This window comes from Pleuronectes platessa, chromosome 10, assembly GCF_947347685.1.
Source record: "Pleuronectes platessa chromosome 10, fPlePla1.1, whole genome shotgun sequence".
Classification (NCBI taxonomy): domain Eukaryota; kingdom Metazoa; phylum Chordata; class Actinopteri; order Pleuronectiformes; family Pleuronectidae; genus Pleuronectes; species Pleuronectes platessa.
Window position 1 is genome coordinate 20,756,815 of NC_070635.1, and position 25,751 is coordinate 20,782,565.

Genomic DNA, 25,751 nt, shown 5'->3' on the forward strand with positions numbered 1-25,751 from the left:
ACACAAGCACACATAGACACACACACAAACACAAAAATAGCAGAGCGTCTCAGAGCCAAAGGTAATGATCTGATGTTTAATTTCTAATAACAATAATGACCGGATTTAGGTTTTGTTTTCTTGTTTGTTGAAATGCTTCTATTAGGGTGACAATGGATAAAATATAAAATAAAGAGAAAATAGGGTTTTAAAAAGTAGTTATAAATAAGTATTTCTACATTCACAGCTACATGATAAAGACACTATACTCTTGTATTGTGTGCATGTAACTGTCAGGGAGACTCCCCCTGCAGATACAGTCTGTGTTCTGCTTCCTCTGAGGTATCGAGGTTCGGTCAACATCGCACTGTTTGTGTTGTTTAACCTTTTTTTTCCTCAGCGTGTGCGTCAGGCTCCTCTGTTCTGATTGCACTGACATTCTCTGACATTTGAACATATGGACACACATCTCAAATGGGACGGGATTACTGAGCGTGGAGCAAGAATCGAGATAATCCCAAAAACTAACACTGAAGTCTGTTGTCTGCTTTTCAGGGATCAATAGCACAGACATGCTGCTCCGTCCACAGCTGAGCTCCAGGTACACACACACACACAAAGAGATCCAGCTCGGAATCTTCACAGAGACAAAGCCTGTCCACGCTTCATGTCGTCTGACTGTGGACAAAGCTTCACTCAAACTCATAGTTATTAGTTAAGTTAATGAATCTGTATCTTTCCTCACTGCTAAATGAGTGTTTATCTAATAAAGTTTTGACCTGCACCGTTAAACTTATGTACAAGGACTAATTTAGCCATAAATGTGGTTTGTAAATATTGAAATATTACTATTATATAAAATATATTATATATAATATAAATATATTACATTAACAGCCTGTGTATTTAAAATGAAAAATTATCCTCAAAAATTCCTATTAAATCATGGGAAGATTTGATTGAGTCTTTTCAGGTAAAGATTAACATTTATATATTTTAGCTTTTTCCACATTTGAACTAGTGTTTGTATAATTGTAAATATACTAACATTTGTATATATAAAAAATACGATTTTTTTTGTATGACGAAGTATTGAGAATGTATTATTAAGTTAAAGCTGAGTTACATGCACTCTCCTGATTTAGTCCGTTCTGGACTTCTCTCTGGTGCTGTGCATTATTTTAGCTCAATTTACCCTCAGTGGTTTTCTCTAGGAGGTAAGGTACATGAACCGAGGTGAAAATGTAAAGCGACACCTTTTTACAGCAAGCATTTCAATTTCTTCAACACACGTAACAAATAACAATATAAACCCATGTATTTAATGAATTGTTTGAACAAATCTGTCATTAATAAAATCTGTTTGAATCCTGTGATTTTTCTCTCGATAACATGTCAAATAATTTGTGTTCAGAGCATTTGATAATCTCTCTCTCTATGAATATGATCCTGCATGAGATATTACAGGGGATTCATCATGGAAACAAACCCAAAGTATGAAACATTCACAAGTTCACAGTAAATGAAGAACAACCTGGTGTCTTTTCTGTGAAAACTTGATTAATAGACCATGTTCACATACACATTTATACCCTGCTTCTATTTCTAACATTAGTCTATCACTCAAATGCCCCATTCACACATTCAGGTTTGGTTTCTTACAAATAAGGACAGACGGTGATCGAACGACCAGCCTTCTGATTAGTGGACACTTCTGAACCACAATCAGGTTGGACAAAGTTCAACCTTAGAAAATTCCTGATAATGTTATTTCAAATATATATATATCAAATCTATTCTTTTTTTTGTATTTATTGTTTCATTTATTGCCAGTTTAAATGAGGAAGTCATCTTTGAAAGAAGCAATAAAAAGTTATGGTTAAAGTTAGAGTGAGGCATGTCAATGTAATGTCCTCAGGAGTCATGGAGGCACGACCATGTGTGTGTGTGTGTGTGTGTGTGTGTGTGTGTGTGTGTGTGTGTGTGTGTGTGTGTGTGTGTGTGTGTGTGTGTGTGTGTGTGTGTGTGTGTGTGTGTGTGTGTGTGTGTCTGTGCGTTCATGTGTGTGAACATCCCACCAGTATAATCTGAGCCCTCTCACCTGTCTGGGCCACAATGAGCAGCTCATGTTTCCTCGCTGGGTAAATCTCGGTCGTTAACGGTGCACGAGCAGCCGACCTGCCTCTGTGCTTCCTGTTGTCTGTGCAGGACCAGGCTCCACGTCTGTTTACTGCTGCTCTCAGCAACTGCTCAGGAAATCATCAGCAGCGATTCTGACTGTTCTTTTTCCACTCATATATGAATATACATGTAAAAGGGGGTGGTATGTTTATTATGAATAAACTAAGAATAAATACTGTAATGATAATTATTATCTTTAATCATATCTATACTATCTAAATGATAGTATAGATATGATTTTTCATCTAGGAAGTTGAAGAGTGCACAGTAAAGCATGTGAACAAATGAAGCTAATCATTTAACTTAGGTTACATTAAGTTAAACAGAGCGGGACCCATCAACCCTTCTTTTACCTTGTCAACCCATCCTGCTCCGTTTGGCTCACATCTCTCGACCTTCCTCTCATCCCTTTACCTCCCTACCTTCATCCCTTCTTCATCCTCCCTTCCCTCATCCCTCATCCCTTCCAGCTCACTCTGGTCATATTTCTCATGTCTCTTCCTAGGTTCTGTCTTGAGGTCCAACATCAGCTCGGTTTGAAATGTACCTGAGACAGAACCCCTACACTGAGTCTCCATCCGCCCAGTCCTTAGCATATCCTCCCAGACCAGCCTGAATGAAACATCCTTCATCCATCTCATCCTGGCCCTTCACATCTATTCATCCATCCGCTATATCCAATACAGCCTGAATTTCTATCAAATGATTTAAACGATAAATGGTTCTGTTGTGGTCCATGGACACTCACATGAAATCACCTAATGAAGCTGCTGTTTGAACAACTGTTCAAATTGAAAGCTTGTTGACTAGCTCCTCTTGGGACTGGGAGACATTGTGATTGGTGGACTGAACATTAACCTCATGACGACTCTGAAGAGAATTTTTCATCATGAGATCAACGTAGGCTTATAAAGTACAGAACTATAGGACAGAACACACACAAGAACAATTGTTAGGGATTACAACTTGGATTTTTTTCATCCCACTTTAAATTGAGATGCGTAAGATTCTCATGTTTGAGGCTTTTAGGCCTAAAGTTTCTCTACATTGGTTTGGGTCACGGTTAAATGAGAAAAACATTTGCTGGAAACGATCACTCAGAGTCTCTGCTGTGAGTCGGGGGGGTTGATCTGAGGTCGACACACAAGTATCCGTCCATCACCCTCTCCCGATCTCCACATTCTTCCACTTCCACTGTGCCGACCTGCAAGTCTCTGTCCGATCCAGCCCTGCTGCGGAAAAACCTATTTCACAGTGTTCGTATGTTCCGATGTTTCACAGAGCGTCTCCATCCCTGATATGTGAGCTGAGCTGAGGAGCATCTGTAAATGATTTGTCAGTGAGACGTCCTGGATGTGTGGAAATATATGGGGAGCCACGGAGAAACGCTCGCAAAACAAATGAGTGTAGTTAACCTCGTGGAGCCTCCATTAGACATGCACTGCTACCTCGCACTGCAGAGAGGCTGCGGGGGGGGGGGGGGGGGGGGGGGGGGGGGGGGTAGAGACTGAACTCGTGTCACTGTCAGGAAACACTGATCCACTTGGTTTGTTGTTTCCCAGCATCGCAGCAGACTGAGAGTGATCAGCGGCTGTCAGGCCCGAGGGCTTCACCTGTTCACAGAGTCACATCCTGTCGTGCTGCTGACGGCCTCACACGTCATAAAGGTCCGTGTCCACGGGTCAGACCCACGAATAGGTGCTCTGACATTTCAGCCTCCGTCACAAAACAAGGTGCTAAACCGCAATGTGTTTATGGAGCTGCAGCATTACCATGCATATTATATTTTCAAACTAGTCTTCACTGTTAACCTCTGCTGTATTTTAATGTTAAACACCACTAAATAAACAATAAAAAATACATCTTCTCATTTAGTTTAAGAGTGCAGCAGGGAGTTAGACCAAAAAGCAAGACTCAGAGAAAAAGACTCCCAGTATAATCAATGTTTAATGATGATTTTTTTAGAGTCAGTTTAACAGGTACTTGAAGTCTCTGGTGTGAAGGTTGTGTTTTTCATCATACTCGCAGGATTGAGACATAAAACAGTGCGGTAGTAGTATTATTACTTTTAGGAAGAAATCTTGTTGAATGTCATTTAAATCTTTAAATGTAGAAATCAACTTGTTTGTGTCAGTTTGTGTTGTGAAGATCTGCTCTTATTCACATTTGTACGACAGGTTGGGCTCTTCCTGCTGTCCTCTCTCACAGCAGAATGCATGATTGTACACATTGGTCAGTTAGTGACCATCAGTTGCACACCACTTTTCACATTGCATTGTGGGAAACAACGAGTGAACAAATACTATAGTGAGTGATTTCGGTAAAGGCCATAGTTACCGCGTCACACACGTAGAAGACACTACTGAGATGTCAACAGAGTTTGTGGTGACAAGAGCCAACGGCGGTGTCGATGTGTTACAAATAAAAACACGTGACTCCTACGGTGGAATTAGTTCGATACAGTACGAGATCTCTGTGTTGTTGTGAACGCGCCTGAACGGAGAATCTCCTGCTGCTTTGTTCATGTGTAAAAGACAAACTCCAGAGAAAGTCTGGACCCAATTCTCCAGACATTCTCCAGCAGTCATGTCTGAAAACTGCTCATGTTAGTGAGGTGGTCTATCAGACACCTTGTACCACCTTGCAGAGAAGACTTCTTTAATAGTGTTCTAGAAGAGGGAGCAGTGGGGAGGACACAAGGAAAAGAAAGTGACCTGTTGTGAAATTTGAGGCCCAGTAGAAACTAACCTTATCCCAGATGATGCTGTAGCTGACCTGCTGTGGCCCCTGGTCATGAGTTTGCAGATACATGATCATGTTACCGAACACAGTGATACAAATAACTCAACCAACGAGCAGTTCCACTGGATTTGATTGAAGCTTTATTTCAAAATCACAAAGAAACATTGACTCAATAAATACAGTTCCTGCCCATGTGCTTAAAAGTGGTGCCATTTTCTTTTCTCAGCATATTTACAGAACACCATAAATAACTTTCAGAGATGGAGCACATTTCAGGCATTGACAAAACAGAAACAAACCCAAAATCCAAAACTTGTATAAATATAGGTTCATCTAAGGACCGAGGAGGAGATAAAGAAGAAAACTCAAATCCTGTTGTACAAACATGCCCACGTAACAATAATTAACAGTTGCCTCAGGGATGTGTGGATGCGTTTAAGCTGCCTTACCAAGCTTTCCAACGGGTCAAGTTGCATATGGTGACAAGTGTCAGTCTCCCTCCATTCACTGAGAAGCGATGAGGACACACACCGGGATGGAACCCCCCCCCGAGCTCTTCAGCGACACTTTAGTTTGTGGTACTGTAGAAACAGCTCGTTTTAGTGTTGTCATGACTGGACTCCACCATGATGACATGTAGTGAAGCAGCAGACAGCCTGCGTCAGCCATCTGACTATGTAGTGACCACTGCTCTCACTGTACAATCGTATCTATGATGAGTGTATTCCTCTTTTCTTTACTATATTGACTTTCCTGAAAGTTTACAAAAGTTAGAGAAAAGAAACATCTGGAGAATGGCTTTTTGCATATTAATCTGTGAACTTTGAAATGACTTTTCACTTCTCCTGCTGTTTCATCTGCATCACTACAAAGTGCACCACGACCAAGCGTCAGTCTTTTCTCCTCGTCCAGATGCATTGAAGAAGAAGGAGGCCTCTTCACGGGAACTCCCTCCCTCATAGTGCAAAAAGTTACAGAGCTCAGTCCGAGTGAAAGTGAGGGAACAGTTGGACACACAGGGACACGTGTTGAAGCAACATTTTCTACTCAGTCCTGTTTTCCATCATACTGATCAACGTTGTTTTATATTCCCCTCGTACCGAAATACACCCATTAACACTCATCGACCTATAATGAGACACAAACAGAGAAATCGTACTGTACTGGAGACGTGTTGTGACAGCAGCCGTGGAGAATGTGCTGCTGTCACATCACGGATATCACATCATTGAATAGCTCATCATCCACATGTTTACAGACTGTCCTCACACAAACAACAGTGTCAGTCATTTCAGTAAGTGTCTGAAAGCAACATGTGTATCATCTGGCAGCAGACACAGCAGAGGTTCTCATGGTTCTCTTGGATCTCGTGGTTCTCATGGATCTCATGGTACCTGTGACCAGGTGGCCATCTGTGTTTGGGCACAGATTATACTCAGTCTAACTGTGAGACCGGGTTACTGCAGAACTACAGTGGATCTAAGGTCTCTGTGTAAATACCCATGTGGCTCAGGGAAATAGACCTGTTTTAGGTCTGTTTATGTCACACACACTTTGGGCTGTGCCTAATTTATTCAGATCAAAACTGGTTCTGGTTCAGGTTGGGTCTCGCCCTTTTTGGGATATACATCTATAACTTAGTCTATTCAGGACTGATTATAGAATTTTGTGTCTGACTCGGACTGAATAAACAAATAAAGCAACATAAATTCAGTTCTGCACTGAATCCGTATTATCTCGCTGAATCACAGGCACAGCTGTGATTACATGATTGCTGTTCCCTCTTGAGAATATTCACATATTTTCCCATTTAGAGAAAAAATGCACTGATTTTCTTTTGCAGACTTTCTGCAAATTTTCTGTGGAAATTTGGCTCCAGGATGAAGCTACAACAAAGATCACAGTTGATCAATTTGATGGAAAAACAAGCAAACAGGATCCAGAATGAAAAAGCCCTGATGAAGCGCACCAGCTCAGGCTATGTGACTGCAGTCCCATTGTGGGTGTCAGATGAGCGTTAGCTGCTGTTGGTGATAATGACAGAGGTGCCTTTGTGTCCTGGAGTCTGCTCTGCCGGTATGCGGAGGTGCGGGGTCATATCGTAATGGGTGGGGCCAGTGCTGGCGGAGGTGCAATAGCCCCTGAGGCTCTCCGGGTCATAGAGGTGCTCCAGAGCATATCCTGTCAGCGAGTAGGCTGTATGCTTGTCCAAATAGGGCCGCGGGTGGGCGTGGGAGGGGTAGAGGGCCGGGGCCAGGGTGGGAGAAGCTGAGCAGGGGCCCGGGCGACTCAGCGGGTGATGTAATGGCAAAGAAAGGGGGGGCAGGTCTGTCTGGAGGTAGTCTTTGGGCTTGTGGAGGCGCTCCGATCCTGGACTGCTGAGTCTGGACAGAGGGGCGGGGCTATTTGCAGGGCTGATCGCCTGACTCAACCCTCGACACACCACTGACTGTAGTGGCAGGGGCCCTTGAGGGTACTCGGGTGTGAAGCACGGACCCGTGCCCTTGGGCAGTCCATTGGCTGGTCCCAGGGGGGAATCTGGAGGACCCTTGCGTTGCTGAAGTCGACTTTCTTCGTCCTTGATCATCTGCTGCGTGGCTCGGATCAGCGTCTCGATCTTGCTGGGCTCCTGTGGGCTGCAGTGGTAGTGGTCAGCTCGGTAGCGATCCCCTGAGTCACTGGCTGAGCCTGCGTCTGGAGAGCTGACCACACTGTCCTCCTCCCAGTGGCCCTGGCCTGCAGGAGGACACAGTAAAAGCAGTCAGAGCATGGCAACATGAATTATTATCATCATTGGAAGCCATGGCTGCTCTTGGCTTCCACATGTTCCTCCTAATCCTGCAGCGTTCTTTGGTTTGAACAAATGAAAACAAGCTTTATGTTTGATACATCACACAACAGCACCATATCATGCAATAAGTGAGTGTCACCTGTATTGACTGTCATGGATTGAGACACCATGACCACTCAACATCCCCAAAGTATCAAGGTCTATCAATCTGACGAAGGTAAAATAACATCAGCACAGAAAACTGGCTGTCAGTAGACTTTTAGCATAGATACTTTCTTCATTTTAGCTTGAAAACTCTGGGGCTTTTAGGAACAATGATTTCATCCCCCACATTTGCTTCCTGATTGGTTTTTATCCGTTACAACTCATGCCCAGTCTATTTGATGGTCTTGTGATATGGAGTTTTCAGGTTTGTTAGTATGGACGGAGATTATTTCTAATACAGAGCTAAAATGTTCATCTGGACAGATATTGGTTGAGATCAGAGTTTGAAATAGAAAACACATTAGTGTAAATGCAGACTGGGTCCTGACCATTGTAGCTGTGGATGGCTGTGATGTGTGGCATGCTGCTGTCATATCCATCGTGGTTCTCCAGGGAGCTCTTGCTCAGCGGTAGAATGGACCGGCTGGTGCCCCACAGCACATTGCTGCTGGGCGGAGGAGCTCCAAGAAAGTATCGCCCCGCCTCACATCGGCCCCGCTCACACCGCTGGCCTTGACCATGTGTGTTGAGGTGTGCGTGGCGCTGCTCTTCGGACGGGCTGTAGCAAAGCGTGCGAGGATCGGCGAACTGCCTGTATACACAGGAGGCGTCCAGACCTTCACTCTGCTCCAGCAGCTGAGGGGAGGCTGAGTCGGTGAGGGGGCTGCTGCCCCACAGACTGTCCTGGTCAGACTCTGAGCGCTCCGTCTGGAAACTGGGATACTGCAGTGAGACGATAGGGGAAGAAAACTCATCAGCAGTTGAAGAGCTCACTGTATTGCTGCATGTTTGACATGGGCGTCATAGGTGTAGCTGTGGAGAACAATGACACCACCAAGTGCTCAAATACAAGCTCATTACAAAATATCTCTTCAATTGTTTGTCAGAATTTGTCATAACAATGCGCGTGCCTTGGTCAAACTTGGATACATGATTATGGTGCTTGGTGTTAACCATTGCTTCTACTAGAGCTTGTCATCCCACAAATCACATGATTTGATCCTGGGAGACGGTGCCAGGCTGTGATAAATTTGCATATTGTAGGTCAAACCGTAGGTCACATGACACACATGGATCCAGAAACACATTATCCCGATATTGTTCATTGCAGAAGAAAAACAGAAACAGTTGAACAACAACAAAGTGTTGAACTCTCTGAGCTGCAAAGTGCTCCTCTTTGCAACTTTGTGAGTTTTTACACTTGTTCACTGCCGACCACGAATCAAGACATCTTGTCCAGATGAGCTCACCATTTGAGAATGTCAGCTACGAAATATAATACTTCAATATGTATTTGAGAGGTCAAGAGGAAATGAAAGGGCACAAAGACACTAATCAGTAAATTATTTATGTTCTGTGTGTGGGAGGTAACATCAATCAGCTGTGGGTTCAAAATCCAAGAGCATAAGGAAAGACTTTCAGTGAGAATCTTAAATTGGAATCTTGGAACAAACTATCCAGTTCTTTAAAATTATATTCTGCTGTATTTACTGTGGGAGCATATTGTTTAAGAAGTTTCCAATTATATTAAATTACCATTTTTGTGGTTGTTGTATTTGAATATTCACTAGTTCATCGCTTGTTATAATCCTGCCCTTTGGAGTGGGCAGTTTGTTTTGGTCCTGTGTTAAAGCTCCAGAGCTACTTCAGAAGTATTCCTTGTCAGAGTTAAGTTAAAAACTGTATATGATTTATATATAAGTTTGAATGATTTACTTAGCAGATGTTAATTTTTCATATATTGCAATTCATCTCTTTCTGAGGTCTGTTCAGCAAACAAGACAATCTTCAGGCCCAAGTTCACACTTTTTCAAAATAAAAGCTCTTTAATTTGGCTCAATTTAAAGCATTATAGCAACACAACAGTGTGATGATATGAATATTGCCATGACATAAGATCAACCCCCGCGACACCCATGAACATCTCTGAATGAATTCAGCTGAATTTAAAAAAAATTACGGAAGTAGACTGCAGGTATAATTTTTTTTATTATTTCACTTTCGTTACCTACTTCATTTAACCTCTTTATTGAATAATTTATAATTTCTTAATGCTCTAAACATCACAACACACTAACCTGCGCCTTGTTGATTACAATGTCCCTATCAAACCTTTCATTATGGTCTTCATAATACTATACTGTATAATAGAGAGAGGGAGATAGGAGAATAAGAAGTGTGTATTGGTGTTCAATAAGGACATTGCTAAAATGTGGGAATATAGCATCCTTTTTTTACAAAGACATGAGCAGTCAGACAGTCAGGCAGCCTGGTAACAGAATTATTACCAAAACTGTTGGTTGTAAATATCCATCACAGTTTGCACACCATCTTCCTGGCTTTACATTTGGCTCACCACACTGGCTGTAGTGGTGTGCAATGAGGGAATATTACCAACATTATGGGTGTGCTCACTTTCACCTCCATATAAAGTACATCTGTCAATGTTTTTGCTCCAATCATCATCCCCTCCCTCAGTTACTTGATCCTGAAGTGTTTTCAAGACATATGGGACAAATTAACCCTCGAGGAAACATGCTGATCAGACGCCCAAACCACTTCAGCCGATTCCATGAGTTGTGATGAAGCTCAACTGAGACTGTGTTTTGTACATGTCATTGTGGTGAATCCTCACCTGTTTGTATGGGGACAGTCTGGCTTTGGTCTTGTGCCGGGCCACTTTGCTCTTGGGAGTCCTGCAGCTGTCCGCCAGGCTGCTGGCCGCGCTGCTGCTGCTGTAGGGGAAGGACGCCTTGGATGCAGCCTGGTCCACAGACAGCTGGAGGCCTTTATACTCAGTCTCCCTAAAAACACACGCATATAATTGCATGTGGTGAATTCACAGCAATATGATTGACATTCTACATTTGCATGAAACTGATTTAATACAGTCCACAATTACACAGGGACAGATCATCCTAAGCCAGATGTGCTGTTTATTAAAGAACACAAACAGCTCACGTGTACCTATGTGTTGGGTTTTCCTCACGGGTACAAGAAAACATTAACATCTGTTTAGGAATTAGAGGCTCATCATGGTGCTGAGAAGGCCACCGTGTGAAGAGATGTGTGTTTGTGTTCCTGTGTGTTTGTGTGTGAGTGTGATTGCTGGTCGGTGGGGGGGTGCTAAGGCGGCTGGGACGGCTGTTGGGAGGCTTGTTTTACCAGAAGGATTGCAGCAAGGCCCTCGACAAACACTCTACAGAGAGGTAGCTGTCCAATCAAATACACTGAGAGATTAAAGGCTATGTCCGGCTAAATCAGACCCATAGGAGACGCTTGGACGTCTCACTACTGGGAAATTGGAATTGATTTCTCGCTAAAGTGTTCTACAGATCTCACAATGGATGATGAATCGAGTTTGAGACAACAGTGGAGCTGGACAGGGTTTACTTGAGACAAATAGTGATCCGTTTTCAAAACACATCTCCCTCCTGTCTCAGTCTGTCTCAACGCAAACAAGAACACAAAGTCACACAAAGAGCAGACACATTTCATAGGATTTGTGTCAGCTACGTTTGGAGAAAGTGCTAAACATCACATTTAAGTCCCGCTGTCTAACTGTGATACTGTCAGACCAGATCAACTTTGGCCTTTGTTTAACCATATGTCATTGGAATAATGCTGATAATTTTTCCCAGTTGGAACACTGGTTTTTAAAATGCATATTACACACATTTCTATATGCATGAGCTAAAAACAAATGCACTGTCTAATATACAGGTCAAAGGGTTCACTGAATGAGAATGAAAATTATACGACATGCTATATCATTTAAAGTCATCGGATCTCAACTGAACCTGCAGGAGATTTGAAGCATCTGAGACTCTTTACCACCATGACAACGCTGTTTATCCATCTAGCAGACTTCCACACACTCAGAGAATCCATGACAACGAGCACTGAGCTGCAGATCTTACAAAGTCAGAAAACTCTCTCTCAAAACCACTCAGACCTCGATGGAAAACACAGAGAGGTCCAGGAAAAATATGACAGAGGATTCATAAGCACAACCACAGCGCTGAGAGAATCCGACTGCCCTTACCGATTAAAACCAACTTTATTTATAACACACTAAGATCAGTACAATAACAAACTCAATTCTGTACACCTTCAGTTCAAGTGAGGTCTCTGTGCAAAACAGATCCTCTCCTTCTAACTAATGAGGTTTTCAATGGGTTACATTTAATCACCATTCACTCATAGGAGGTAAAAAAAAAAAAGCAAACAGGACTGAAATGATAAAATAAAACATAAAATGTGGAATTATTGTCATTCTAACAATAATTATTTAAAAATAATTAAGGAAGAGTAAATTATATATACACACACACACTTCATATATAGTATATAATAGCAGCTTTTTATGAGAATATTTAAGAGAGTTTTTCGTTTTAACAGTACATTCCTTCCTTTATGTATGAAGATACATATTGTGAACCTTGAGCAACAATCGTAATTGGACAGATTGAAAACAGAAAGTTATGTATTTGGACTTATTTCTATATTTATTTGGCTCTGCCCTGGAGAGACTGCTGGTAGATTATACATGCGCTCGGGTCAATACATTCATTGATCTCAGACACCTGGTGACCACTTAAGACAGAGCAGTCTTAAGTGCTTTGACTTTAGAGTAAAGGAAATATAAAAATACATTGTTTACAAAGGGGGACGGAAGCTCTAGCTTGTTTGGCTTTATCTGATCCAGCAGGTGCACTCTAGTGAGGCAGGTTAATGCACAAAAAAACACTGAACTACTCTGTCTCCATGTAGGCAAATAAACTGACTGAGGAATTAACTAATAATATAATATTTTCACCTTAGTGTATTTTGTTCATGGCCATCTGCATTATTTGTTACGTAAGACTCCTGACATCTTATCTTTGTAAACTTAAAATTATTCAGTTATATAGATTTTAACCAAAACTGTGAACTTCATGTCCTTGTTATCGTATTAGTTATACTCACAACTCTTCAGATTTCCTTTGTCTTAACCTCAGGGCATCACAACTCTCAGGTTTAGATATAAAGTCAACATTGTTCAGCTCACTAAATGTGTCAAAATATTGATTTATTAATAAAAGTGTTTTACAGTGTTCACTTGAACAGAGTTGGATGTCGTGTGTGTGTGTGTGTGTGTGTGTGTGTGTGTGTGTGTGTGTGTGTGTGTGTGTGTGTGTGTGTGTGTGTGTGTGTGTGTGTGTGTGTGTGTGTGTGAGAGACAGCAGAGAATAGAACACAGCAGCACTGATTAAACACACAGTGTAACTGTTGAGAGAGTCAAATAAAACGTGGATACGTGCCTCAGCTGCAGACATGCCTTTACCCCTCGAGATGCTAAATCACTGCCAGGTTGTGGTAGCAGTGGCAGGTCCACAGACCCGGGGCAGGAGGTGCTGAGGTTATCAGAGCTGAACACACAGTGGGGGTTCACATGCAGGTGAAGTGCCCTTATCACATTTGTTATCCACACTATGGCTGCCGGGAAAACCTCCTCTGCTCCTGATAACAACCCCACAAAACACTTTCCCTCCAACTGTATTTTGTCTCATGTATCATGCAAAAAAAAGGAACATGCTCCCTCATTTTCACCATCTCAGTCCATACTGCATCTCAAATTAGGAGATTGGAGGAAAGTAGGGCTTCATTCCCCTGACAGAAAGCCGGAGCCCATAAACACTCATCAAGTTTACAGCCTATCAATTAAAAGGCCATAAACACAGAGTCGTTATGGATTTGATGTAGGAGGTAGAGGAAATGTGTGTCAAGCTGTTCTCTGCCTTTAAATGCAGCCAGCCGCGCTGCTCAGTGGAGGGTTTTATAGGCTTTATTCCTTCACACACTCACTTGTACATCTGTGAACTACACACATCAGCGGCAATAAAATAACGGCATAATAGCCAAGTAAATGTTGGCCCTCGCTTACTAATATGAGTGTGGCTCCTGCATGTAGAGGCGCTGCCATGATTACAGTTTGATTTTATTGTAAGAGGGTGTAAAATAGCCGTTTGTACTACGGAGCAGTCCGGAGCTGTTGGACAGTTGATGCAGGATGAAGGATGAAGCCGCTGAGTGTAGCCTCAGTTTCTGTTTATATACTCTGCAAGCAGAGCTGCCAGTCTTAGATAAACTCTACCAGATGACTGACGCCAGCACAGAGAGGCCGCCACAGGTAACAACCAACACATGAGCGCGCGGAGCAAACTTAGTAACAAAGCTGGCACACAACAGAGGGATAGAAGAGGAATGTCTCATCGCATCAAAGGTAGAAAAGTGAGGAGACCTGTGGTTTCCCTAAAAGAATCATAATTATAATATCATTTCCTTTGTTTCTAACTCAGTCTACAACAATGAAGACTAAAGCTGGATTGACAAAGTTTTTGCCGACCTGCCTTCCACAAATACATGTCATATTTCCAATTAACCTCCAGTTAATTGCTTCACGGGGACTGTTTGTGTCAATACTCATTAACTTATCAAAGCACAGAATGACACAACCGAGATCTGAATCGCTCCTCTCCGCAAACTCTTCAGTCATATCACACTCCAGTCCCAATGTACAGACACAAATACAAATCTGCTCAACAGACCTGCTATAAAGCTGTAATCTAAACTATTGACATTTAAATACACGTTCAGTTTTGCTACTCTGTATCAACAATGAATATACAAATGGGATTCGGGCTGTGTGTAGTGAGCTTTTAAATTTTGATCCTATCACCAGATTGACAAAATTGTATTCAGCTTAGTTTGGTTCCTTTAAACAATGAACTGTTGCTCATGTAAGAATTATTTTTAGACACATTTTTATAAACAAGTCAAAGAATTTGTAAAGTGAGGGGAAATATATCTTGATACTAAAACAGCATACTTTTTAGGACTCTGTATGCAAGATGAGCATTAATATCAAAAGATGTGCACCACTTTCAATCCTACATTCAAAACACACAGGTTATCCCATATAGCCAAGGACTGTCAGCACCAGATGCTAAGTAGAGAACAGAAATCTACTCAGGTTGAACAATGATATAACCAAAAAGCCACTCATCATCTCCTCCTATTTGTGCTTCCTGACTCGGTGTGATATCTGCAGAGAGCTGCCAACTAGCACAGTACAAGGTTCACACACTGAGCAATCAACTCCTTTGATTTGACTTCTTATAACCACAGACAATTCTTCATCAGCCCAGAGGTCAGACCAGTGCACAGGGATCTTTGGACCCTTAAATTCACTGGAAGACAGTCAGAGCATCTTAGCAGCAGCTAGTCAAAGACACGAGGAGTCATGACAGTGTCATAAACTGCAGAGTGTGGACACAGTACAGTGTAACTATTCAGAGCCGTTTTTTCAGAACTCAGGAGAATGTCCGCACTATGGAGTCCGGAGCGTTCAGGTGAGGGGGTGGTGCAGCAGGCAGAGCAGGATGTAACCTATTTAAACCTCTACATGTATGGCACAGATTTTTCATTCTGAATTATTTGTTTCTTTTTTCGTTTTTGCTTTTGTTGTGTGTTTGAAACATCATCAGCAGTTGCGGTTCTCAGTCTGACTTTCTCTGGAGTATTTGCGTTCTCACATACAGCCCCTCCAGAGAAGGTCTGGAGATTACCCCGGACTTTAGTGTATGTCTGAAAGCAGCTCATGTTATGGTTTTGGAACAGATTCATCAGGAGACTGGTTTCACAGAATTAAATCTATGAAAAGATAGAGATACTCACGTGAGAACATAGTTGACACTGACGATGCAGTGAGGTCGGGACGAGCGGCTGTTGTGCACGATGGTTGCATAACTCTGAACCCACACCCAGCCACCTTGCTTGGCCAAGAAGCGGTAATACTTAGTGGTAACCTGACCTTTCACCAGCACTACAGAGACCAACAGAGGGGAAAGAAATAACAACAAATGATTACTTTGAGGACAAATCGAACTATATCAATGAAAGCAAACAATAGCAAATTACATTAAAAAGGTGATTTAAATTGGATAAATATAATATTGAAAGATTGCAATGATTTGCTTTATATTATCCTACTGTAAATACTGTCTTAATGGAAATACATTATATTAGACATGAGCTGTTTCATGTTTATAAACACTTAAATTTACCAACAAACAAACCAAGTAACCACTTTTATGGAATCCCATAATGTACATATCATAACACAAAATAGCCTGTTGTACTGTCTCTATGTTTGTGTGTGTGTGTGTGTATGTGTGTGTGTGTGTGTGTGTGTGTGTGTGTGTGTGTGTGCGTACGTGTGTGTGTGGAGAGGGAGTGAGAATTTGTAGGAAGGTAAAACAAACCTTACTCACACAAGTGATGAGCACAGCGCAGGTGGAAGGAGTCACAGCTGTGGACGTGATGATAGAGCGTCTTCTCTATTAGATCCTGAGGCTCGTAGCCTGTCAGCTCTGCAACCCTGAGCAGCACACACACATTCTCAGGGGTCACAAACACTCACATACAACCCCACAGAAAAGATGTATCCTTAAGTGAATACAGAACATTGTGGTTCAGGACGTACCTTGAGTCGAGGAAGATGAGCTTCATGTCCAGGCTCGCTCTAAACATGAACATGTTGCTGTGCAGTTTGATCTCAGTGACGGCGCTTGGTGGCAACGAGTGACCGACCGCCACCAGCCCAACGTTCTGATAGCAGCCGTCAAACGGAGACATGTCCAGGCTGTACTGACGGATCTTCAGGTAGCCACTACAGTGGATCACCTGGGCAGAGATACATCGGGTAGGAAGATACATCAAGTATAAATATCAATTCATACACAGTCAAGAGGGTTTTCAGCTAACAATCTTTCTGCTTTGTGAAAAAATGTCTCAACAATTTTGAGGGGAGCAGGGATATAAAGGCAGAGGGCTCAGGAAAAAACCCAGGTCCAAACATCTGCTGAACAAAAAGACAGTTAGAGAAATAAAACAGTTGCCTCTGCAGAGAACTGTTCTTTCTTACCACCTGGCTAAACCACCCTTATATATACATATAATACATGTTTTATTAACAGGCATTAGACCCGGCTAATAATAACCTGTCTCTTGTTGTGATTCCCTGTTGTAAAATATGTTTGCGTCAATGTGTCAAAATGTTGTCATGTCCACTTAAAAAATGATTAATTAGGAACAAGACACATGTGTTGGTAATGTTTCTTTTTCGGAAAATGGAACCTGGCCTCACACAATGTATCTGCTACAGCTGACAAAACAATCGGATCAATTTACAAGCCAAAGTGAACCAGAGTTCCGGCAAAAGCTCAAATAAATGGAAAGTTTGAACGTCTGCAGTTCAGACAATTGAGCAAACTTCTTCTGCTGCTGAAATTGTTCGCCAACTATTCTTTCCATGGTCAACAATCAACTTAATGTCCTCTAGAGTCCATAGTCCTTGACAACCTTATCGATCAGATACTCTGAGCCAAAGCCACACACTGACCAGACTGACATAAAGTTTGCCATGATACTCATGGTCTTCAGAGGATAAACCCTGAATAATCTGGTAACATGACTTTTCACGCTTGTGGCTTAATGAGACCTGGAGCTCAACTTCTTTCAAAGGAAAAAAAACAATCATTTTTCCTAGAGAACGATCCCTCAATATTTTGGGCAACATTTTTTTTAACTCCCCCTCATGACAAAATTTCAGCTTTGCACACAAGACAACAAATAATCTCATAAGAATATTGCCAGGATATTAAACAAATTCCAAACAAAGACACTGAACATAAAATCTATGGAGTTTGATAATTCTACGACCATCAACATTGTAATTAGCATTGATACAGCAAAGAGAAAAGTAATATGTCCATGTGATCACAACTCTGGTTGCTTTTATTGTTGTGATCCTAAAATATACGCAAACATCACGGAGAGTGACCAGAAAACTATTTGGACTGATAACCAAAAAATTTAGATAAATAAAAAATGAATTTACAACTAATTTAATTTAAGGTTTCTTTTGTATATTTGTATTTTATATATAATAATTTTTTTAAATGTATTTAATGATTTCAGATAACATTAACCAGCATGTCATTATCTATGCTAATGAACTAAATGCACAAACATTAACAGCACATCTCTATTACCTTGTAGCCTCCACAGGTGAGACCAGCATTCCTTTTAGCAAGGACACATTTCATTCTCAGAAAGAACGAGCGCTCCATCTCATATTCTGCAGAGAAATAATAAAACAAGCAAAGGGAAATGTTATTCATGCTGCATGATGAGTCCATATCGTACCTACAGCACAATGCTTATGTGGTTGATTACCTTGGACAAAGTGTGAATGGTAAGGCTGGTGGGCTGTGAGGACGGCTGTCATTTCATCATGGTCTGCTGGATGGATGTATTCGTAAATGCTGTTTCCTGTCAACTCTACCTGTTGAAATGAACACTTGCGTCAGAGCTGGGACATACGAGGCCCAACACACCAGAGGAAGTTAAGTTAAACCAACCTGCGACAGGCCCAAGTGGACTGATGCCGTTTCTGATATGTACATTATTTTCCCGTCTGGAGCGACCACGAAAATGAAGCCGTCTAATGTCTGAAACAAACAATAACAATATCATTCCAATGTTATTTACCGACAAATATACAACAAAAGTGTGTTCTTGTCTTGGATTCCTTTCCCCAGACAAAGTGAATACCATGTAGTGTATTATTATTATTATAAACTGTGCAGGGCTACTGTTACAGCAGATGGCTGATCACAGTGATATCATCACAAAATAATATTGATAAAAGGCAGGAAATGACAAAAATAACCATGAATCTGTAGAATAAATCCTACCTGTTTACGTTTGTTGAAATTGTTTTGAATGTCCAATTTTACAGTAATTTCAGTAGCTGTAGTCTTTGCTGCTGTTACACTGAGAGTTGTTATTCATATTTTATCCAGCCCATTTCTATCAATAAAACAATATAAAACAATCCACACCCAAACACATACTGTTCATTTGGGTCAAATTGTTTTTATGAAAAGTAGACTTTTCTATTATATTCTATTTTATTATATTATATTATAACCTCAGTCACAGAGGTTTGTCTGTTAGTTAGCAGGATTATGTTAAAACTATTGGAAAGATTACCACAACACTTGGTGTAAGGATGTGGTATGGACTGGGGAAGAACTCATTAAACTAACATTATGAGATATGGCATTTTTCAACTTTCATGGATTTATTCAAAGAATATTTAATGGCTTTTGATAAAAGAACAAATCTGACATGTTCAGACGACTGATTTTTATAAGTGTGTGTGAGTTGATGCAGACCTTAAAATACAAATCTGGATCTAGTGAATTTAAATGTGGTGCCATTCTACTTTCATATTATGTATTGAACTATAACTGATAATAATAATATTTACCTCTAAAGCACCCATTTATCAAACAGCTTATTTCCATGGCTAGCAGCTCTGGCTAGCAGGTAGCCACTTGTCCCACTGAGCAGTAAACATCACAGTAGACTGACATTGGCCATCTTGTTGCCTTGTTTGGATATTCTGTAGACCAATAGACAGCCCTGTGACTCTGACAGTCCTGTAGTCCTGATCGGGTAACATGACTGGCACTGGCCACCCTCTGCTTGTTCCTGGCTTCAGCCTGTAGCCCTGGCTGTGTTTGGCCTGTAGCACTGCAGCCCTGCTCCATTGTGTGGTTGCTGATGTGAGAGCGGCTGCAGGACAGACTGAGGCTCCGTGCGTGACCATGAATGTGTTCAGCTCATTTCACTCTTCACAAGAATGAAGGCAACAGGAGGCAGATGGCAGCAGCCACTGAATCACACAAACAGCCTATATGGCTGACGTAAAAAATGTCTTGTGGTGGGGATTTTTGTATTATTGTCATGACCAATTAAGAGCCCTTTATGTGACTTTGTAACTGTCAATGTGTTGTTGTTTTTTTGCTGTGTGTTTTTTCAGTGTAAATCCTTAGATGTAGAGCAGTTAGTACCTGTAAGAGATGGGAGCCTAATTCCTGGGTGACTCCTCCCTGCAGAGTGCTGCGACTCACGTGGCCCCACGACTCCCCGAGGCCTGGCAACAACACAAACAAACAGGAAACATTAGGATGACAGGAAACAGTGTTTCTTATTTTACAGTGAAAAAAGAGGGGAATCAATATGTTGAATTGAAAACCATGTAAACCACGATCGAATTGTACGATATAGCCCAAATAGCCAAATGAGTGCTGTTAATAACCATAGATTCATAAGTGCAGAATATATTTGATCACTATGGGTGAATGTTTGCTTATAGTGAATTTAAGAACATATAATAGTTACACTGCCCCATAAGCTTATATGATTTACACAAATGTTACTCCTTTATCCTCATAAGACAATAAGCGAATTAATTTAAGGACTGTACATACAACATTTAACTGGGCCTCATCGTCAGGAAAAGAAGAAATATCCAGAGACTAATAAAAATGTATGCTTAAATAAACAACGGTTATTCCTAGTGTGGGTACAACAGTGTCTGCATGGAAATAAACAGGCCCCGCCGGTTAACAATGAGGACAGCTCTGACCATCACAGGTCTCAATGTGAACTCCGCCTGCAGCTCCGAAAATACCCCGCCACTAAAAATAGACTTGGAGCGGACTTCCGAACCGGATCGTTGCAAATGTTGTAGCGTGAAGATATTTTCACAAACCCCTTTAACAACGGTAGCAAAACTAACATGTGGCGGGTGTGAAGCAGCAGAGGAGCAGCACCAGAGCAGCAAGCAGCACATTGACATGTAAATCCCGCTCTGCAGAGCAAACAGGCGGCGGGCTCCCAGCGCAGCGGGCCTCATGGCTGCGTTAAAACCACAGCATCCAAAACACACCGTCCCCATCACGTGCACAAGCCATTCTGAAAAACACCATGTCTTTCGTTTTTACGTCATAGATAAATACAAGTGTCAAGATGAATGTGAATAAAGCATGCAGCCGAGTGACAGCTTCACCTAATCCCATCACCGACCGATCGATGTGAAGCAGGAACCAGAAAACGGACAAATGTGCCGTTTATGTGATTAAAGATCGATTTCACTGCAGGACACCTCTCTCCTGACTTTACCCTTCAGTTAGCATTATTATTATTATTATCATTATTATTATTATTATTATTAAAGATATCTGTCGGTGCTGCTGGAATTCGCGCATGCTTCAGTTTGTTATCACATCGACCAAATAATAATTATGATACTGACAAAACGAAGATGATGAAACCTTGATGCTGATTTTCAAAGAGATATAAAATCCCACTGATCTGACGCTGCAGGAAACGAACGAAAGGACCGAATGTGTCTCCAACGCTGACATGACGCAATAATAAAATAAAATACTGCTGATACAGTATAAGTACACGGAGTGGATCACAGCTCCTCAAGTGAGAGGCTTATTTATTGATTGATTTATTCATGGGCTCGTGACATGACCAGACAGCTCCAGCTTTAACTCTTAATATTGTCATTATTATTACAAATGATCAGGAGCGGTGGTTTCAACCTTTTCGCTTTTAACTCTTAAAAAAAAACCTGCATGTGTATTCGTGACCCGGCGCGCTTAAGTCATGGTGCTGGGACCTGTTCAAACGAAAAGCACACTAGGCCTTGAACGGTTTAAAGTAAAAGGAACAGAACTTTTTTTATTTAACTTTTTCTTTCTCTCCTCGTCGATTATCTGACACAGTTTGACGCACGAACATCAGGTAGGACATTTTAATTATAACAATGTTTTTCATAGTATCATTAAATATTCCAACAAATAAATCTCATGTTTAACGAAATGAACAGATAATTAAATAATACATTTAATGAAACAACTTGAGGGAATTCAAATAAATGTTCCGTTCATGGTGAATGATTTGTTTTCGTCAACAGTCTGTCAGACTGAAAGATCCTTCAACTATATATAATTAACTAATACTACTACTACTACTACTACTACTACTACTACTACTACTACTACTAATAATAATAATAATAATAATAATTATCATTATTAGTAGTTGTATTCGTAGTAGTAGTATTATAATTATTATTGTTGGTGTTATTATTATTATAATGTTGTTATTATTATTAGTATTTTGGGGAGAGGTACAACATATCTGGCTTTGGCAAAATTGTAATAGCTATAACATTGATGGGGGGAAAAAGCTCCATGTGGGATTTCAACATTACAAAAATCCTGAAAAACAAATCACACATGATTTTTCAACATGGAACAAATCTAATCTTGATCCTCAGTGCAATGCTTTCACTTAGTAATTATTCTAAAGTAAATATAATTATCTCTTTTATTGGCTCTGGTGTAGAGAATTTACTAAGATATTCGTAGTGTGAGATGTCATGTATTTCACCCAAGATGGACAACATGGCTGAGGTCAAAGATCTGGCCTCCCGTCACCTCCTACCCACCTCTCACTCACATACACACTAAAATCACAGAACACAAAAGAAAATATCCTTTGGTGCATCTCATTGCAGAAAAGACCTTTTCTTCTCCCCACTTACACCAAACAACTAAATCTCTCTCCACTGAGTCCTCACACGTGGCTCATGGAGGAGAGCATGTGTGTGTGCTTGGAGTTAAAAGGTGAGTGAAGAGGTGCTGCAGCCATTTACGCAGTCGAGGAGATTTAATGGGGAAAACACAACACAGCCTGAAGAGGACATGTAAAACCCAGCAGTCTGCACCAGCACCGTTATCCTTTAAATTATTCAGAGAGCTTTGCGTGCATGCTTATGTCCCCACCAATGTGAAACAGCACGGTGGGACATCCAGACATCTCGCAGTCATACAAGAAATGCAGTATGTAGATGACTGGTTTGTGAGAACGGAGCCAGACAGTCCCCGGAAGCAGATCTCAGCACTGTTCTTAGTGTTATTCATGCTAAATACACTTGTCTGCTATGATCACTGACTGCAGCATATAATGGATTCTGGTGCAAGATGCAAAAGAGCATTATCACTAAATCAAAAATTGTTCCCAGTGAGGGAAGTCTGAGCTGTGTGTGCCCCCCGGATTTTCAACATATACACTTACATATGTCGAATTATTACCACATAAAATCTGTGATTCAATAGGATGTGTCTTTCAATCCCTCTGCATTGTAAGTTATGTAAGGTTGAATCTCTGGATATTACGGGATCCATGTAGCCTAAATCCGCAAAAGGCAAATTTAAAGCAGATTGACTTGAATGCTTGTTAACCAATATTTATAGCTGATTTTTAAATATATTGTTTTAACTAATCATATGGCTCACATCCTAACCTTTACTCGGTTAGAGACTCGGTTGTTGGCATGGATCCTGCAGGATTACATTTAGATCCTTTTCTCATGTAATCTATTCTGTTAATTTGATGTGATGAAGTGATTGTGTAGTATTAGAGAAATAATTAAAGGTCACATCTGAGAATAATGTTGTGATCTCTGGTCGAAACAACGAACAGAATCCCATGTACGTTAACGCTACAATTTAAATGTTGCCCTGTAATGGTTTGGTGTTTGATTCCAGTGATGTAAATGATCTGGTGTTCTCCATGGCCCTCACAATGTCACAAACAGGGAGGATTCAGTGTTCATGTTTCCTTTTTTTCTCCCTGACGGTTCTTTGTCAGCCCCACGTTCCCTCCACACAGCAACCTGCTCCATGATCCTCACTGTGAGGGTGCAGATGTGCACATCATACTAATACGTGCGGCTCTGCAGCAGAGGCAGGATGGAAGCTCATCACGGATAATCTGCCGCCAGGGGCCCCGGAGAGACAGCCCATCACTGGAGCAGGACACAGGAGACTTCTGCTGCTGACTCCGTGCAGGCAGGGAGCGAGGACACTCATTATTACTCTGACCATTTTTCATTTCATTTTATATAAACGTATTTTTACTGTCACAGCCATATGACGGATTTTACTGAAACTCCAGGGAAAAATATTTTAATGGTCGATTACGCAATATGGTCAGATTAATACACCCCATTACTATAGCATCTATTATTCAAAAGTAAGCTACATTTACTTCATATTAGGGATGGCTTTATATTTATTAACCATAATTATAATAAGTATACGAAGTAATAAGTGACAAATTATATATTTTAATTCTCACTTAACTGACATAAGCCTGTCAATTGTACACATAGCCTTTATTAGGTTTTCTTACCAAAAAAAAGGCAACATATACCGTTAAATAAATTATTAAAAATATATAGGCCATAAAATATATGCAACATTAAACCATATGTATATGAACATATGCAATTATAATATAGGATAATAAAAAGAAGCTTAAGAACCACGCGTACAGCAGAGAACCGGCAAAATAAAATATAACTCTCTCCTCTATACGCTTCTTTAAATCCACACACGTTCTGTTAATTATAACACTATTCACATAATATTATATCAATAAGATGTTTTTAAATATGTCTCCGCTGTGTTACCTTCAGGAAAGACTATCCTCATCTTCAGGTAGCTGGTGGTCAGCCGGATGATGGACGCTTTATCCAGCTGGGAGGTGATGGCGGAGGGAAGCGGCAACAGTTTGGCCAGTTCATAAAATTCACTATTCTCCTTTTCCCGTCGGGTCCGGGCGGCATTTTTAGATTTCTCCTTCATGGCGTCTCCTCGGGTTCACAGACTGGGCCTGACCTGTCCTCTGTCACTCCCAGTCCAGGTGACTCATAGCGGGCTTCTCCTCTACACGGACCCGGAGCTGCTGCCTCCCGCTCGGCCTAAAGTCCGCGGGGTGACCGCGCTCCCATGTCTCCAGGTGTTCCCGAGCAGGACGCGTCTAATTCCTGGAGGTGTGCGGACCGAGGCGTCGCTCCGCTCAGCCCATCAGAGGTGTCAGCACACCGGGCTCCACCGCAGCCTCGGCGAGGGGAGCTGTGGAGGAACCGTCACACAGAGAAGCTAGCTCACCAGGAACTAATACAGACACTTGTTTGAATCTTTATACATACAACGAAAGGCTGTATTCAAAGTTATATTTAATTAAGAGCCTGTACGTGGTCGTGCTCTTACCTGAGGGCAGATACAACCGGCAGTTCACTAACGTAGCGCGTGTTGGGCTCGAAAGTGTCCGAGAATAGTGTGCGAAGCCCCGGACACTCACAGATCCTCCATCCGAAGTGACTTTATGGATCCTGGGTCTCCTCAGCCGCGGAGGCTCGGAGTCCCGCCCACCGCGGGCACCTCCGCTCCTATTGGACGGCTGGATTGTCTGTTCGCATATCCATTGGCTACTCTCGCTAATGACGCAGCGCATGCCGAACGGGGATTTGCTGGTGAAGATGTTCGCCTCTGGCCCAAAAAGGATCGAAAAATCCGCTCGGAACCTGTGCGCTCCCTGTTCCAGATAATACACAGACCTCCTTTAAAATATCTCCCCTTTAAATCAAATATTATACAGAAACAAAAAACACATTGACTGAAGATTATCTATCTGTGGGTAGTTATCTTTCATTCGGCTCACATATTACACTATTCACTTATACTAATATGGCCTACTGTCAATTTATAGGATTTTTTAAATTGTCAAACTGCAACATTGATTCAAACATGTGATTTGTCGGCAGTGGAGAGTTTTTATACATGTTCATTCCACCAACACATCTTAACATACGATGTAAAGAAGGTTTCATTCGTATAATGAATAACGTGGAGAAGTGAAGAACAGTTGTGTTCCCTAAAGGTGTTGGACATTAATTATGTTTCTGTGGAGACACAGGCCTCTAATCTGACCCGAGGACTCGTGCTCCTATTGTTCAGCCTGGTATAAAAACCTACGTCCTTCAATTACTAATAAACAAAGAGGAGATTGGTTTTAAACCAGTCCAAATAAA

The 25,751-nt window shown here is 41.4% G+C and overlaps 1 protein-coding gene across 1 annotated transcript; it reads right to left on the reverse strand.

Moving 5' to 3' along the window:
* Positions 1–6,919: 6,919 nt before the first annotated feature.
* On the reverse strand, positions 6,920–24,522 carry sim1a (SIM bHLH transcription factor 1a). The gene is made up of 11 exons (XM_053433101.1): positions 24,348–24,522; positions 19,864–19,946; positions 18,364–18,453; positions 18,179–18,287; positions 17,995–18,080; positions 16,425–16,624; positions 16,213–16,319; positions 15,617–15,764; positions 10,533–10,701; positions 8,227–8,620; positions 6,920–7,638 (listed from the first exon to the last, which is right to left on the reverse strand). Exons 1-11 carry the CDS (start codon positions 24,520–24,522, stop codon positions 6,920–6,922), a joined length of 2,280 nt encoding a protein of 759 aa, XP_053289076.1.
* Positions 24,523–25,751: the final 1,229 nt, after the last annotated feature.